This window comes from Sitophilus oryzae, unplaced genomic scaffold (assembly GCF_002938485.1).
Source record: "Sitophilus oryzae breed Bouriz unplaced genomic scaffold, Soryzae_2.0 scaffold_357_pilon_pilon, whole genome shotgun sequence".
NCBI classification, from domain to species: Eukaryota; Metazoa; Arthropoda; class Insecta; order Coleoptera; family Curculionidae; genus Sitophilus; species Sitophilus oryzae.
Genome location: NW_022146926.1, coordinates 1,157,006 through 1,173,086, shown reverse-complemented (window position 1 = coordinate 1,173,086; position 16,081 = coordinate 1,157,006). Strand labels below are relative to the sequence as shown.

General features: G+C 34.0%; 1 protein-coding gene across 5 annotated transcripts in view; it reads left to right on the top strand.

Moving 5' to 3' along the window:
* The window catches only part of LOC115884746 (extensin), a 47,601-nt gene extending 32,033 nt beyond the window's left edge, over positions 1 to 15,568 (top strand). For 4 of the 5 annotated variants that reach the window (XM_030903404.1, XM_030903401.1, XM_030903405.1 and 1 more), the window contains 4 exons: positions 745 to 839; positions 3,645 to 4,199; positions 8,004 to 8,136; positions 14,740 to 15,568. In XM_030903404.1, coding sequence (XP_030759264.1) covers positions 745 to 839; positions 3,645 to 4,199; positions 8,004 to 8,136; positions 14,740 to 14,969 — 1,013 coding nt within the window. In that variant the 3' untranslated portion in view covers positions 14,970 to 15,568. The remainder of the gene's footprint in view (positions 1 to 744; positions 840 to 3,644; positions 4,200 to 8,003; positions 8,137 to 14,739) is intronic. The other variant, XM_030903402.1, reaches the window with a different exon arrangement.
* Positions 15,569 to 16,081: the final 513 nt, after the last annotated feature.

The following is a 16,081-nucleotide window of genomic DNA, read 5'->3' as shown; positions in this document are numbered from 1 at the left end:
ATTCAGCAAAATCAAAAATTGGTTCGGTAATAATAATGTAAAAGTTCTATCCCATCCTGCAAGTAGTCCGGACCTCAATGTTATAGAAAATGTGTGGCATAAAATGAAGCAATATTTAAGAAACCACCCTCAACGAACAAATTTTGATTTGCGGACAAAGCTGCACGAAATTCGGGATAATTTTTCTCCTCAAATGTGCCAATCTTTGGTAAATAAATGCCATTAAAAGTTCAGGCAGTTGTTAAGGCGAAAGGTGATGTAACTCCGTATTAAACAAATTTCTTGTTGTGCTGTCCCAATATATAGTTGTCAGCAAATTTGGCTTGATTTTGGCAAAATAAGCTATTATCTAAAGTGATTTGTTTGCAAAGTTATAAAAATATAGTAAAATTGTCTAGATCATAATATTGTAATGTTTGAATTTAGAATAATAAACAAAATAAATTGAGTCGTTTTAACAAATTACTTGTCCCAACATATAGTTGTTAGGGCTCGTACATCTGGCCGAAACGCTGTGAAAGTTAAAATAAATAAAATAGAAGTCCAAACTTCTCTTAGTATCAGTAATGAACATTATCTGTCTAACACATTCATGTAAACGTAATCATTATTTCTTATAATTATTTAAGAATAGGAAAGATTATAGTCCGCTATAATAAGGGGGGGAAATAAGTATGGTTAGCTTAACTATAATCATAGTTTAGTTTGATGTTAGTAATGTTTACACATTTTTTTTTGGTATAGGCGTTAAAAGGGTAGCCTGGCCGCCACCGCAAGAGGGCGTTCTAGATCCAGCGGACGTGGCTCAACCAGCACAGCAAAGTCCTGCACATATACAGGTGGGTAGGGCTATACCAGAATAAATTTAGCGTAACAACAGCACTTGGCACAGCACGAGTTTTTAATTAAGACCGTATTATTTCTAGCACCGTTATGTACTTTTTATAACTGTCTTCCTTTAGAAAATAATAACGCTTTAACAATTCCATTATAACAGTATATGAGGATTTTATTTTTATGGTTTATATCTCGATTATATCAAGAATATTTTTTTAAATATCTTTCTTTATTAAAACTCTTACCCTCTAACAACAATATAAACACAAATACCTTTTATAATAATGTAATTATTCAAATCTAAACAAATCAAGGCCAAAAATGTACTAAATACGGACTATACTGTATGTTGCACTGGAAGACGAAACATAGGAAATCCCATGTAAACTTTGAAAAGCTTAAATATTACTCTCCGCAAATGATTTTATGCAAAAATTGTATGAGGCTTTTTTGAAGAGGCTTTAGTGTACGTCTAGATTTCGTCTTATTTGGAATAGGCAGCTAAATGTTATTTGCAAAAATTTACCTTCAAATTACTAAAAATTTATAATACGGCCCAGAGAAAGCTACAATTAAAATACCAGCAAAAATATGATTTTGTCATTGTCAAATTCGATGTCACATTTTGTTTACGACTTTGTGTGGTTTGGAAAGGGTGGTTGAACTAAAAGAATTAGTTGAACTGAGAATAGTATTTGCGGTGTGTGACTTGTTTGCTGTTCATTACTCTCAGGCCTTGCCCATACCATATAAAATATATGGTATATATACCATATATACCATATAAAATATATGGTATATATGGTATACCATACAAAACTTTTAGGAAATAAACAAAATATTTGTTTCTAAAGGAACTTTATTAAATAACTATACCAGTTATATTTACATCCAAAAAATACACCAAATGATTTTAAAATTCACGCCTCACAATACAAACCTGTTAAGGGGAGAATATTTAGCATTCCACTGAGGCGTTGTTTTCAGTTCATCTAAATTTTTCATCTAGATTTTTGAGTATGATCCACAGGAAGAAGTCATTGGGCGAAAGACCTTGTGGTCTTTTCCTACTGTATCTCCAATAGACGGGAGTCAATGTTTTTCTTTTCTTCAACATAAAGAAGAATATTCAAGTCAATGTTGTTTTATTTCTGTTCATTATTATTGTCTTCACATCTTCATTTTTCATTGTTTCTTTTTTTATTAACAACATTGCTAACATAAACATCAGTGGTAAAATATGTCTTTTTGCGGACGACACTAGCTTCACTTGGAGCAACAAGGACGTCGCGGCACTTCATAGGATTATATCAAACGACTTAATCACCATTAAATCTTGGTGCGATTCGAACCTCCTGAGTCTCAACATTTGAGCTCGCTGCAGCCTTTTGTACTTAAAAAAACCACCATTCACGTCGTAAAATCTGTAAAATTCTTAGGGCTTGTTGTAGACAATTCTCTAAAATGAGACATACATATCGATGCTTTGTAAAAAAAATTAAGCTCTGCCTGTTTTGCATTAAGATCTGTTTCTAAGGAGCTTAACTTGTCAATAGCTAGAACTGATTATTATGCACTTTTTGAGTCGCACCTCAGATATGCCCTTCCATTCTGGAGTACGTGTTGTGCGACTCAATTTGACCGCATTTTCAAGCTCCAGAAGAGAGCTGTTCGATATTCACAAGGACTAAACAGCAGAACTCATTGCCAGGACTTTTTTTTAAAAAATTACAAATATTAACTCTTCCTTCCTTATTTTTATTTGAATCCGTTTGCCTAATACGTAAGCATGTATCAGCTTCTGAAGAAAGGCCATCTCACGCTTATCCACTCAGGAACGCGGAGCAAGATCTTTATCTACCTACCTCACGCTCAGAGTTAATTAAAAGTTCAATATTATACAACTCGAAAAAAATTCACAATCACCTGCATTTTAAAATCAAATGCATAACATCATTTTCTTCATTTCGCAAAGCATTGAAATCTTATTTACTAGACAAGGCTTTCTACGTCGTAAATGACTTATATTTTGATAATCGAATTTGATCTTGTAAACAGTGGTCTAATATTTGCTACTACTGTTACATAATTAGTATAAACTTACTAAATATTATTGAATCTTATTTTTATTTTTTTATTCTTTGACTTAACGAATAAGACTGACAATGTAATTTGTATACTTGTTTTGTATTCTCTTTTTTATTGTTTACTTTAGCTTTTGTCCATAGATAAAAGAAAATAATCTTCTATTAAGACCTTTGTCTACAAATTGTAAAATTTTTTGACAATAAAGACTTAAAAATTTATTTATTTATTCATGTGCTTAATACCGTGCCTTTGGTTCCAAACCTCTGGTTTATTCTTTGAACTAATGACTTATTCGGTGTAGGTTTGTCCGGATACTGAGCTGCGAACAAACCTAGCATAGTGGAAATAGTATTTCCAGCAAAATGGCGTTTAAGCATCGTAACTTTTTGAGTATTCGTGAAAATCATAACTATTTTATACAAAATTACTCGAATTTGAGCTTTCTCTGGGCCGTATTATAAATTTTATTAAATTGACAGTAGATTTTCACAAATAACTTTTAAATGGCTATTCTAAATGAAACAAAATTCTGGATAAAAATACAACTTTAACTTTTCTTCAAAAAGGTCTAATACAACTTTTGCATAAAATTATCTGGAGAGGGAGATAAAATTTTCAAAATTTACATGGATTTTCCTATGTTCCGTGTTCCGATACACCACACTGTATATAAATACGAAGAAGATTAGATTTTTGAAGCAAAATTTTGTTTTTGTTAGGGTGGACCCCAATATTCCAGCCCCGGTTTGCAACAGAATAGCTACTCTCCCCAGCAGAGTGCTCCTTACCAACAAACCCAACAACCTTTCCAACGCCCTTTAAAACCGTTAGACGTGAGCTCAGTAGGTACTGGATCGCCACTGGGATCTCCTTCTATTAACCAGAGTCCTCACGGTTTTCGTACCGGTACACCTACTAAAGGTTGGGCCCCGGTACACTCTCCGGTAGCTGCACCTCCCGCAAAATATTTCGGTACACCGGCGCAAAGCCAACCTCAGTACCAACCCGGCAGTCAGCCTTACCAATCGAGTCAAGGATACCAACAACCCGCCCCGCAATACCAAGGTCCTGGGCAACAGTACGGTCAGCCTGGTCAATATCAGCAACCTAGTTCTCCATATCAATCTCCCCAACCGCAATATCAACCTCCTCAACAACAATATCAACCTCCCCAACAACAATATCAACCCCCTCAGCAACCTTCTCCACAATACCAATCTCAGTCATTTTCGCAACCTCCCTCTCAGTCTCAACCAGTAGCTGCTCAGACTCAGGTATGGAAGGATTTGTTGAATGAGTGCTATAGAATTGATTTTTTTTTGTAAAAGTTTTATTTAAAATAAGAAGAGACTTTAAATATATTAACTTGACACTACATTGTCAACATCTCGAAGTGGCTTATCTCATTTTTTGACATTTTTGAGGAGAGCGGTTTAATTTTTTTTGCGACTTTTGTTTCAATACTAACCAAAACATATTGAAGCCACTGTGTTTTTTCTGCTCTGGGTGCCTGCTCACCAAGAGATTGAAGGCAATGAAAAAGCAAATGACCTAGCTAGGAAAATAGACTTAAAATAAAATATAGACTACACTATTTACATCTCAACGCGGCCAAACAATCTTTTTTGTACACATGTTTACTTCTGGGTACAGTCGACCGAGCCTTCCTCATCCAGCCTATGTTGTCACGTCTTTAATATTATCAATATTTTTTTCTTGTTATACACATATATTGAGATATTAATACTACAGTTTAATAAAGTAGGTTTTAATATTCCATAGATGTATTAAATAGTCCTTATACTACTAAATTATAATTCAGATACTGTTTAAAAAAGATAAGTTCTTTACAATATGACAACACCGATTAGAGGCGAGGGAGCCTATTCATTCATTTATTACCTTGTAGTACGCGTCGCACGTGTGCGGTAAAGCTTTGTTGCCGCTATGTCCCCGGCTGTATTAACGCATTTTCTTAGCTTGTAGTTCTTAAGTGTTTATTTTATTGACTTTTTCTGTTCAAGAACTATAAAATATGGTTCGCCAGTGCCAAATTTGCAAGAAATGTGACTTTAGTAATCCATTTAAGTCTTGAAACGACTTTCGACCTGTAGGCAACTCTCAATTTACCCATTAGGAATCAGTGGCGTTGTTGTAGAAAGGCGCTTATTTAGATAATATTTTAGTAAAATGTAAAATCTGAATTTTTTCTCTTACATTACATTATTTACTACTGTTATAATTAATAATGTTTTTATTAAAAATATATTCCGGTTTATTCTAAAATTATCTTCAGAATCTAAAATAACATACAAGAATTTTAAAATGATAGTACATTATGAAACAATATTTTTTAATATACCGGGTCGTCCCAAAAGTGGCTCACCCCCTATAACTTTTTTATTTTTTCAGATAAAAAAAAACAGATTTGTATGTTAGTAGGTATATGACAAAAATTAGGATTTATTGACGTATTCAATTGTTTTTGGTCTCTTCCTGTTTCACCGAAATTATTACATCTTTTGATTTTTAAAGACACCCTCGGTATATTGCTACTTTATTCGATGGAAAAATAGTTTTGATCGTCTAATGAGTTTCGTGTCTTGTCTAGGCCGGTTAAAAGATGTACAAATCGTATTTTTAATCATACATGTAACAATTTTTTCAAATGGAACAAGGGTGACTCATTAGCATATTTGGAAAAAGCATTTTTTTATGAATATATTGATACCACACACTTGGTATTTCGAGTCAAATTGTCGTTATGAATCGCATGTTACAATTACAATTAAACCATTTGCATTTTCTGTCGAATAAAGTAGAAATATACCGAGGGTGCCGTTTAAAAATTAAAAGTTATAGTCATTTCCGGTGAAACAGGAAGTGACCAAAAACAATTGAATGCGTCAATCAATCCTAATTTATGTCATATACTAACATACTAAATCTTGTTATTACAACAATCATATTTTTTTTCTCTCCCTGTCGCCGATTCTATTATATCTGTAGAATAGATTCTGTTTTGATTAATATTAGGGGTTATAAATGTTTGACTAAAATTAATAATTTATTATTAATTTAAATCGAAATTACGTAATTTTTGAAATTAATAATTTATTATTAATTTCAAAAATTACGTAATTTCGATTATAAAATTTCTTCTATAACGTGTATTTTATTATTTTTATCCATTTTGGACTCTAAGACGTTTTTTCTAAACTTTTATTTAAAAAACCTGTCCTAAATCTTAATAAAATATAAAAAAGTTTAAATACGATATATTTTTAATTTAATTATGGCTTCATTAGAATAAAAAAATTACCCGGCTATGATACGGAGAGTTCAGGTGTACTTGAGAAACGAAAGACAGTGTTGTGTTTCTCGGCAGAGTCGTCAGGGAACGACCGTTACGACAGAGACAACCTATCTATCGCTCGTGTCGCACTCGTTATAACCTAAAACAATAACACAACAATAACAAGACATTGTCTGACCGCACGTTCCAGCTATTTATGAATGAGATGCTCAGTCTATATTTTATTTTAAGTCTATGGAGCAAACACTCTACTAACTGGACCAGAACCGTTCTGTTTTCCAAATGGGAACCAACTGAAAGCGGAACTGAAGAATCTGGAAGACTTCATCCGTAACTTGGAATGGGTGTCCTCCAACGGTCTAAGGCACTCGAAAAAGTTCCTCAGAACTTACGACCGAGAAAAATCAAAGGTTTTCCTTGATTTAAGTAAAAACAATCTTCAGTTGATTGTCACGGGGTTTCTAACAGGACACTGTCTCCTCAACGAACACCTCAGTAGGCTGAAGCTGAGAAACAATGCAGCGAATGCAGATTCTGTGGGGAAAATGGAGAAACACCAGAACACCTTATCATTGAGTGCACCGAGACGACGATCATTCGTGCCATGAACTTTGGTACGGCTAATGTCGAGAATGGAGAGCTGGCCTCTATGGAGCCGTCTCAGATACTGGCTTTCGTTAAAGCCCTGAGACTGTATGATGAGTTATAACTCGTTATAACTCAAGAAAGGGGAACACACAATAGATCTTTAAGGTCGCGATGATTAAATCCCCTCCTAAACATTCTACATTCGACACTGTGTTTCTTTTTTGTTAAAAAAACACAGGGACTACATTATTTTGGTTGGTATTGAGATAAAATTAGGAAGAAGCTTATTTAAATCGCTCTTCTGGAAAATATCAAAAAATGAGTTACGCCACTTTGTGTCATTGACGACGACTATTTTAGGAATATATTTAAATATCCTTTATTTTTGGCAATTTTTGTAGTAACTCTATGAGATTACTAACTATATTTCATCCTAGTTTCTAACATTTCCTTTGATTTAACTTCCTCTTCGGGAATATTGTCAAAGAAACAACACTAAAAGAATACATGTTTTATGGGTGCAACAGTCTCCACTAATCAAGCATAACTTTTGCTGATGATGGTCGTTATTTATTATTAACAAAACTTTTTACGCGCTTTTTACTTTGGTTGAAAAAGTTTTTTTTTTAAATTTGTGTAGAGACCCCAATTGTACGTCGGCGATTTTAATTTTTATATTTTTATGAAGCCAGTGGTATCGCCATTTAAAAAATAAAGTACTCAAAGTTTATATATTTTTTTTCTTGACATCTTGGCCCAGGCTAACTGTGGGGCGTGCTATGTGCGCAAACTAATAACTTAACTAGTGCCCGATTCCGAAAATTGGAACCACGAAAAACAATAAAGAAAAAACAAAGTTTATAATCCGTATAATCTGTGGTAGTACCGTATGATCGAGAAAAAACGGCGACCAGTTGGCTGGAAAATGACGATCCATGACATTTCCCATATAAAATGACAGCGACCTCTCATTTTATAGCCATCGTTGACGCCGTTTTTATTCGATCATACAGTACAGAACGGCATGAACAAAAAGCAAACAAAAATGAGACATTAACTTAAAAATCTTGGATAAATAATTCGTTTTGGGGGTTTTGCTTTTCCTATTGGACATGACTCTATTTAATCCCTTTAGTTACACATACATATAAAAACCGATACTACCAAATTCTAGGTAGCAGCGTCTAGACCACAAGGCAAGCCGGTAGAACCACCTCCGTCCACCATCACACTCCGACCTTCGGCTCCTGTGAGCCAGAAACCAGCCCCAGTTTACTCAGCACAACCAGCCACGGCTTCCTTAAGAGGTTTGTTTGATATTCAAAATGCCAGACAGTAGGTTTGTTCATTATTGGCAGACAAAAATAACACTAGTTTACAAAGTTTAACTTTTTTTATATACCCCGAAATAAATGCACATAAATATGTTAATCTACCTTCCCTAAACCTAAAAGTATTAGAAGAAATATTCTATCACGTCACAATTTCTTGCTGCTGTTAAATGTTTTTTTTTTCGAATGCCTGAGGTGGTGAGGACAGTTTAGTGTTATTCGTTTGATTGAAACGATAAGAATTATCTTGTTTCGGCTTGATTTAAAATGTCGAGTAGAATATGTAAACAAAGTTCTGATCGTTCTTGTTATGTTTGTGGGAAATATATATTATCAAAGAAGAGAAGACCCATTGTTAGATTCGTTCAAATTTGCATATCTTTATTATTTTGGATTTCCTGTTGCAAACCAAGATAAAAAGTGAGTGCCTCATGTGTTTTGCGAAAGGTGTAGATTCGTCTTACTCCAGTGGTCATCAGGAAAAAAAGCATACCTTCCATTTGGTTCACCAATGCTATGGAGAGAACCTAGTAATCATGAAAACGATTGTTACTTTTGTGTTACGAAGACATTGGGATATATTTGTTGGCCCACAAATCCGTAAAATTATGAAAGATTCTCAGTTTGAAAGCCTTTTATCTGTCAATGAAAAATCTGCTTGGAAATCATTCCAAATGGTGAATTGTGAAAGAATTTTTGGGAAATAAAAAAAGTGAAAATTACAAAGAAATTGTTACCGATTTATTGGAAAATTTTCAACAGATGGGAGTAAACATGTCATTAAAGATTCATTTTTTGCTCTCGCATCTGAGTTTTTTCCCTGACAACTTAGGAAGTATGAGTGACGAACAAGGGGAACGTTTCCACGAAGATTTAAAGGTTTTTGAAGAACGACATCAAGGATTTTGGGATGAAAACATATTAGGGGATTACTGTTGGTCCGTTCTAAGAGAAACTGATTCAAATAGCTATAAAAAGAAGGCAAAAATTTGTCATTTTTAATTTTTTTTAGTATTAATACCAACATTATGTATTTCAGTTAAGTAACTAAATATTTCTTAAACCAGATGTGACAGAATTTTCTATTATTTTTTTCTGGATAATTCTACCTAAATAAATAATAAAATAACAACTTTCAGCTGGGGTATGAAAACCATGTAAACTAGTGTAATTAATGCAGAAGTCAAACAAAAATATGATTCTGTTATCTATCTAGTTACATTTGTTTCTTTCAATTTAACACTGTGTTGTTTATTTTACTGAATTTGAAGGCTGTCTAGGCAAGGTTCTAGAATCTTCTTCAATATAATTCTATAAATGTTGTTAAATGCTCTTTCTAAGATTTGGTACTATAACTAAAGTAATAGGTATTTGGTAGTATTTGTTTTTTGGCTCACCACTAAGCGCAATGCACATTAAACACATGTATGTAGGTGCAAAAACTGTACACTAATACGATCATAGCTTTGCAATAAAGAACAAACCTATTGTGTGTGACTAAAGAATATTTTGTGACAATTTTTTCCATTATCTGGTATTTACTGTTATCTACACACACCGGAAAAATCTAGGGATATCATTTTCTTAAAGTTAAAAATAAATGTTTTGAATAAACAACCATATATTTGTAGGCCGATTCTTTCTACTTCGATTGAAACGAAGTAGTCAAACTAGTTATTTCTAAATTTGGGATATTTGCAGAAGTGTTTGTGCATTTTTTGTCAAATGTATAAAAAGCACCTAGCATCAATTGTTCGAATTTAACCTGTACTGGCTATGTTTTTATGATAACTGGCCAGAATTCATTCAAATAACTCTGTTTAGTATTAAACGACATTATGGAGCGTAGACATCTTAACAGAGACGAAATGCTAAGGGCCATGGTTATGCTTGAAGCTGGAATGCGCCCAATCGACGTAGCTAGAGCATTAAATACAACGCAAAGTGTAATATCGCGATTAAGTGCACGCTACCGTGAAAGCGGTGATGTTGCTGAAAGGCACACAAGGCGACATCGCATTACTACCCCTCAGCAAGATCATTTTTTACAATTAAATGTTCGACGCCGACCGACTCTTACAGCACCAGAGCTTAGTTTAATTCTCCAGGAAACACATAATGTAACCGTTAGTCCTGACACTGTTCGCAATAGATTAAGAGAGGCCAAGTTAAGAAGCAGACGCCCCTGGAGAGCTTAACCCTTAACGAGAGGAAATCGAGAGGTACGATATTTGTGGGCTCAAGATCATGTTCAGTGGTCGAATGAACAATGTGCCAATGTTCTCTTCACGGATGAGTCACGCTTTGGAATTCATCCGGATTCGAGAAGGCTTAGGGTATGGAGAGAACCGGGAAATCTTATTCGGTTGGATCATGTTCAGGAAGTGCACCCTTATCAAGGTGGAACAGTTATGGTCTGGAGGGGGGGAGTCCAGTTAGGCCGAAAAACTGATCTCGTTTTTCTTGAAAGGTTTCTAACAGGAATCACATATCGTGATTTAATTCTTGAGCCTGTCGTGTTACCATATGCCAATGATTTTGGGAGAAACTTCATTCTCATGCATGACAATGCACGGTCTCATACAGCCAGAGTGGTAAGTGAGTTTATCAATGTTCATCAATTAAACATCTTACCCTGGCCGGCACAATCTCCTGACCTCAACCCCATCGAGCACGTATGGGACGCGGTCCAAAGAAGAATTTTGAGAATGGCTATGCCTCGTGAAACTCGTAGGGATCTGGTTCGGGCCGTGAATGCAACGTGGCAGGCTGTACCTCAAGAAGAGATCGACAACTTGATCAGGAGCATGTAGAGACGATGTAAGGCTGTGATGAACAGTAGAGGAGGCCATACCCTTTAATAAGTAAAATGGTTTTATCTTTTTTTTTAATTCACAGTTTAGAATAAAAAAAAATGTGTGTATTTTTTTGAGTTCAATAAAAATCAAGGTAAATTTGAAAAATTCGGTAAATTTCGCATTTTTATTTCCAATACGTCCTGTAAACTATTTGTTTATTTTAATTTTATTATATCAGAAATGCAAATAATAAAATTACTGACGATGGCTGGATAATATTGTAATATCCCTAGACTTTTCCGGTGTGTGTATTTTAAAACGGTCATTATCCAAGAATTTTCTTAGGCGTTTTGTCCGTTTTGCCCTTTGTTACGTCCTGTAAACTATTTGTTTATTTTAATTTTATTATATCAGAAATGCAAATAATAAAATTACTGACGATGGCTGGATAATATTGTAATATCCCTAGACTTTTCCGGTGTGTGTATTTTAAAACGGTCATTATCCAAGAATTTTCTTAGGCGTTTTGTCAGAATACCTAAATTAAATATTTTTTGATTCTGGTACATGTGAATTAGATGATTACTTTATACAGGGTTCGGCAATAGTGCGCCAGGCATCTGTATAGCTCCTAGAATTTCGTTTAAGTGCAAACCTAAAGTGTGTATAGGGTGATGTATTTCAGGAAAACATTTTAACTTCTATAGGGTGGCCCAAAAAAGTATGAGTGGATCAGGATTTTTTTAAATGGACCACGCTGTAAATTATTGCTTTTTTGGCTTCCTTTCAGATCACCTTACGTAATCGTAAGATGGTTTCGATGGTTTCACAGATATTAATAAATAAATAAAAAATATGTAATATTTTTCAGCCTTTCTTAAAAATATTTTTATAAATACAAGAAATGTCCTGAAATCAAAACTATATTAGCTATTTACTTTTGATGGTCTGTACTTTTACTTTGCTATAAATATGGTAATCGTAAATTATACAGAGCGTTCAAAATTCTACGCCAAACTTTTTAAAATACAAAATAATTTTTGTTCGTTTCTTTTTAAATTGAACATCCTGTATATTATTTTCTTATTAGATGGAAAGTATTTCAAAATGTTTAACGGTTTCGCAGATACAAGCAGTATTATTTCATATGAGTTTTTCAACGGTAAAATACGAGAGAAAATCATTTTGAGTGGCTTTGATAAAAATTTATTGTGGAAAATGCCATATGAAATATAAAACCGCAAATATCTGCAAAATAGTTAAAAATTTTGAAATACTGTAAATACAAAAAATGTTCATTTTTTGATTCTCCATCTATTGAGAAAATATTATACAGGATCTTAAATTTCAAAAAAAACGAATAAAAATTATTTTATATTTTAGAAAGTTTGGCGTAGAATTTTGAACACCCTGTGATTTACGATTATCATATTCAGAGCAAAGTAAGTAATAAGTAGTAATAAAATTTTGCCACTTCTTCTTGTCCAGGGCCATGCTTTCTGCTTCGGCGCAGCCGATCCCTCTAGTTTTAAGTAATTTTGCAACATTTTGATCCCAAGTAGTTGCAGGTCTACGCTTTTTCCTTTTTTCTTGCCTTTTTGCCTCCCATACTCTTCTTACTGGTCTCTCTTTGTTGAGCCTTTTCAAATGTCCGTACCACCTCAACTGGCAGTTTTCGATAGTTGTTAGTACTAGCTGGACTTTCAGCTGCTCTCTAGAGATATGGGAATTGCGTAGTTTATTCATCCTCGTAACCCCTAGCACTTTTCGTAGGTATTTCATTTCTACTGCTTGTATTAAGCTTTCTTGTCTCCTGGTGAGAACCCAACTCTCACTACCGAATGTTAATATTGGTACGAATACTGAATTAAACACGCTGATTTTGGTCTTCAATGATACCTCTTTTTTGCCTAGAAATGTGTTCTTTATGCTATGGTATAGATTTGCAGCGCTTTGGACTCTTGCAGTTATCTCTTGGTTTTGATGTCCCTGGCTTTCTATTTGGACTCCCAGATATTTGAAAGAATTTACCTGCTCTATTATTTGATCATTTATTTCTATGCTAACCATTTCTTCACTCTTTCCGCTAATCATTATTTTTGTTTGTTCTCATTTATTTTAAGGTTTTTGGAAGATAATTTGTTTTTCCATGTATTGAGATTTCTTTTAAGTTCTGTTTCGTTTCTAGCAAATATAACGATGTCGTCAGCGAAAGCGCATTCATTGATCCACACAGGCTGCATATTTTGGTACCCTACAAGAAGTTTAGATGTCTCTCGTCTGGTTTCTTTCATTACATCATCCATAACTAAATTGAATAAAATTGGGCTTAGGACACCTCTCTGTCGAACACCTTCACGAATTGAAAACTCTTCTGAATGCATATTATCGGTCCTTACATAGCTTCTAGTGTCGGATAAAAACTCATTATTGCTCTTCTTAAGTTTTGGTCAATGTTTTTATTTATTAGGGTTTTCTGAACTTCAGATCTTGGAAGTCTGTCAAAGGCTTTTTCAAGATCAAGAAAGGCTTGGTAACTTGGACATTTGTATTTCTAATTTTTTCCGTTATTTGTTTAATTGTAAATATATGATCGGCACTTCCTAAATCCACTCTGCGATTCCTCAAGTTGGTTGTCAATTTGATTTACGAGTTTTGCTTCCAGTATTCGCTCATAAACTTTAGAGGCAATGCTAAGAAGTGTGATTCCTCGATAATTATTACAATCCCTTTTATTACCCTTTTTAAAAATTGGTACGATGACCCCTATTTTCCAATCATTTGGGATTTTTCCTTCGTTCCACGCTAAAGTACAAATCTTTGTTAGTATTTCTTCTCCCTTTTCTCCCATGTTTTTCAGCATTTCTGCGGTGATGCCGTCATGTCCCGCCGCCTTTCCTTTTTTAAGTTTCTGTATGGTGCAATGGACGTCCTCTAACTCTATCATATCTTCCTCTTGAGATGTGGCCCTACTTTCCACGACTAAATTTTCCTGATCACTCTGCCCTTCAAAAAGATCCTCAAAATATTGTTTCCATCTCTTAATAATGTCTTCTTCATTCATTAGTAATATTCCATTCTTATCGTTTATTTGTTTCATCGGTGGGTCTTTGTTATTGCATCGAAGATTTTTAAGGACTTTGTAAAATAGCTTTTTATTTGCGTGGAAATCGTGTTCAATTTTTCGACCGAATTCTTCCAATGACTTTTTCTTTGATAACATTACAAGTTGCTTCACTCTTTCTCTATGTTTCTTATATACTTCATATTTATCCATGTTTCTGCCACATAAATAGTTTTTCCATGCCGCTTTTTTCATTTTAATTTCATGTTTGATGTCGTCATTCCACCAAGCGGTTTGTCTTTTGCTTTTGTTAATTTTCGTTGTTCCACAGATTTCTTTCCCTGCTTTTAATAGTATAAATTTAAAATTTTCCCACATTATTTCTAGATTTTGTTCCTCATTGACTGGTTGAGTTTCAATTAGCTCTTGTATTCTTTTCCTGTAACTCATGGCAGTATTCCTGTTGTTCAATCTATACGACCTGACTACTTCTCTTGTTACGCTGCTCCGTGGTCTCTCTAGTTGATCTGGATAAAAAAATACGATAGTTTTGAGTGATTACTGTGTTACTAATTCACACAAATAGTGTTCACATATTTCTATGCACTCACGTAACATGTTTTTACTATCCATCAAACATTACCTCCATTTTAGTGTTCCATATCGGAAAAATCAAAGTTTTATGCCCCCCTTTCTAAAACCCTGTATACTAAACAGTTGTTGTAGGAGGAAAGCACCTGCGGGGCGACCTAAAATGGCCCCCAGAAGACGTAAGACACCGCATGGCGGAAGAGGATAGACTACGCATCGAACTAGCCCAAGGACCAGCCTGCAGGCCTACCAGGAAAGACAAGAACTACGAACCTTTCTTTGCCCAACACGCCCTCAATTCTACTTATCCAGGATACAAGATTCCGCCTGGAACGCAATTCTACAGGCCGGAATAGTGGAATTTAAACATTGTGATATTTTAATCGCTTATTAATGTTTCTGTTTTGTAATTTTAAGTATTTAAAACAATCTGGCGATAACACCAAAGGATTTGATCGATTTATGGCATTCTTTTTGGAATGCGTCCATGCCAAGTTTGTCAGCAAGAACATTATTTGTAATAGATTGTAATAATTACATACATAAAATGCTGAAATTTATTAATTTAACTAGTCAAGAACCTGCAGAAATATTGGAAGAATTTTCGCGAAATCAACAAGATCATTACGGTTGCAACCCCAATATTTCTGCAGAATTTAAAGTACATTTAAAGTTTCAAAATATTTGCAATTATATGTGTGTTTATTTTGTAAAATAATGAACATTACTAACCAATTCAGATATTTATTTTATAGCCAAGGAATAAAGAAAAAAATATAAAAATTATTAGTAATTAACATTAACGATATCTGCCGCTTTTCGAAAAAAAAATTGTATCGATACGAGCTTTTGCTAAATTTTGCAAATATTTTACTACAAAATTGAACTGTCTTTATGAAATAATTAAATTGTACTGTGTACTCCATAAAAAAATAATAAAAATATTAAAATCGAATAGACTTATTATTTAAAATTGTATTTTATTATTAATTCATTTGAATATGAAGTTTGTTAACCGTTGTTTTTCATATTGCTGTCTGTAATTTAATACGATTGGCGTCATGAGCATTGAAGCACACAAATCCTACCCCTAGGTATGGTTTACCAAACAATATTATGTTTGGCTGAACTGAAATGTTTCCAAAATAAATGTCGTATGTATTATTTTTCTACTTTCATGAATATTTTACAGGGTGAGTCTTTAATAAGTGCTTAAAAATATTTTTATGGGTAGCATATTTCGAGCCCTGAAACAATTATTATGTTTTTTTTGCAATCAAAAGTTGGCAAACTGAAATTCTATTGCATTCGGCAGAAATAGCATTTTTTAACTCGTCTAGATTTGGGTATTTTTTATCCTTGTATATCCTGTTTTTAAAAGGCCCCAGACAAAGAAATCATTTAGCGAAATATCAGGAGACCTTGCTGGCGAATTTACTGTATGATTTAGGCCAATAACGTTTCCGTT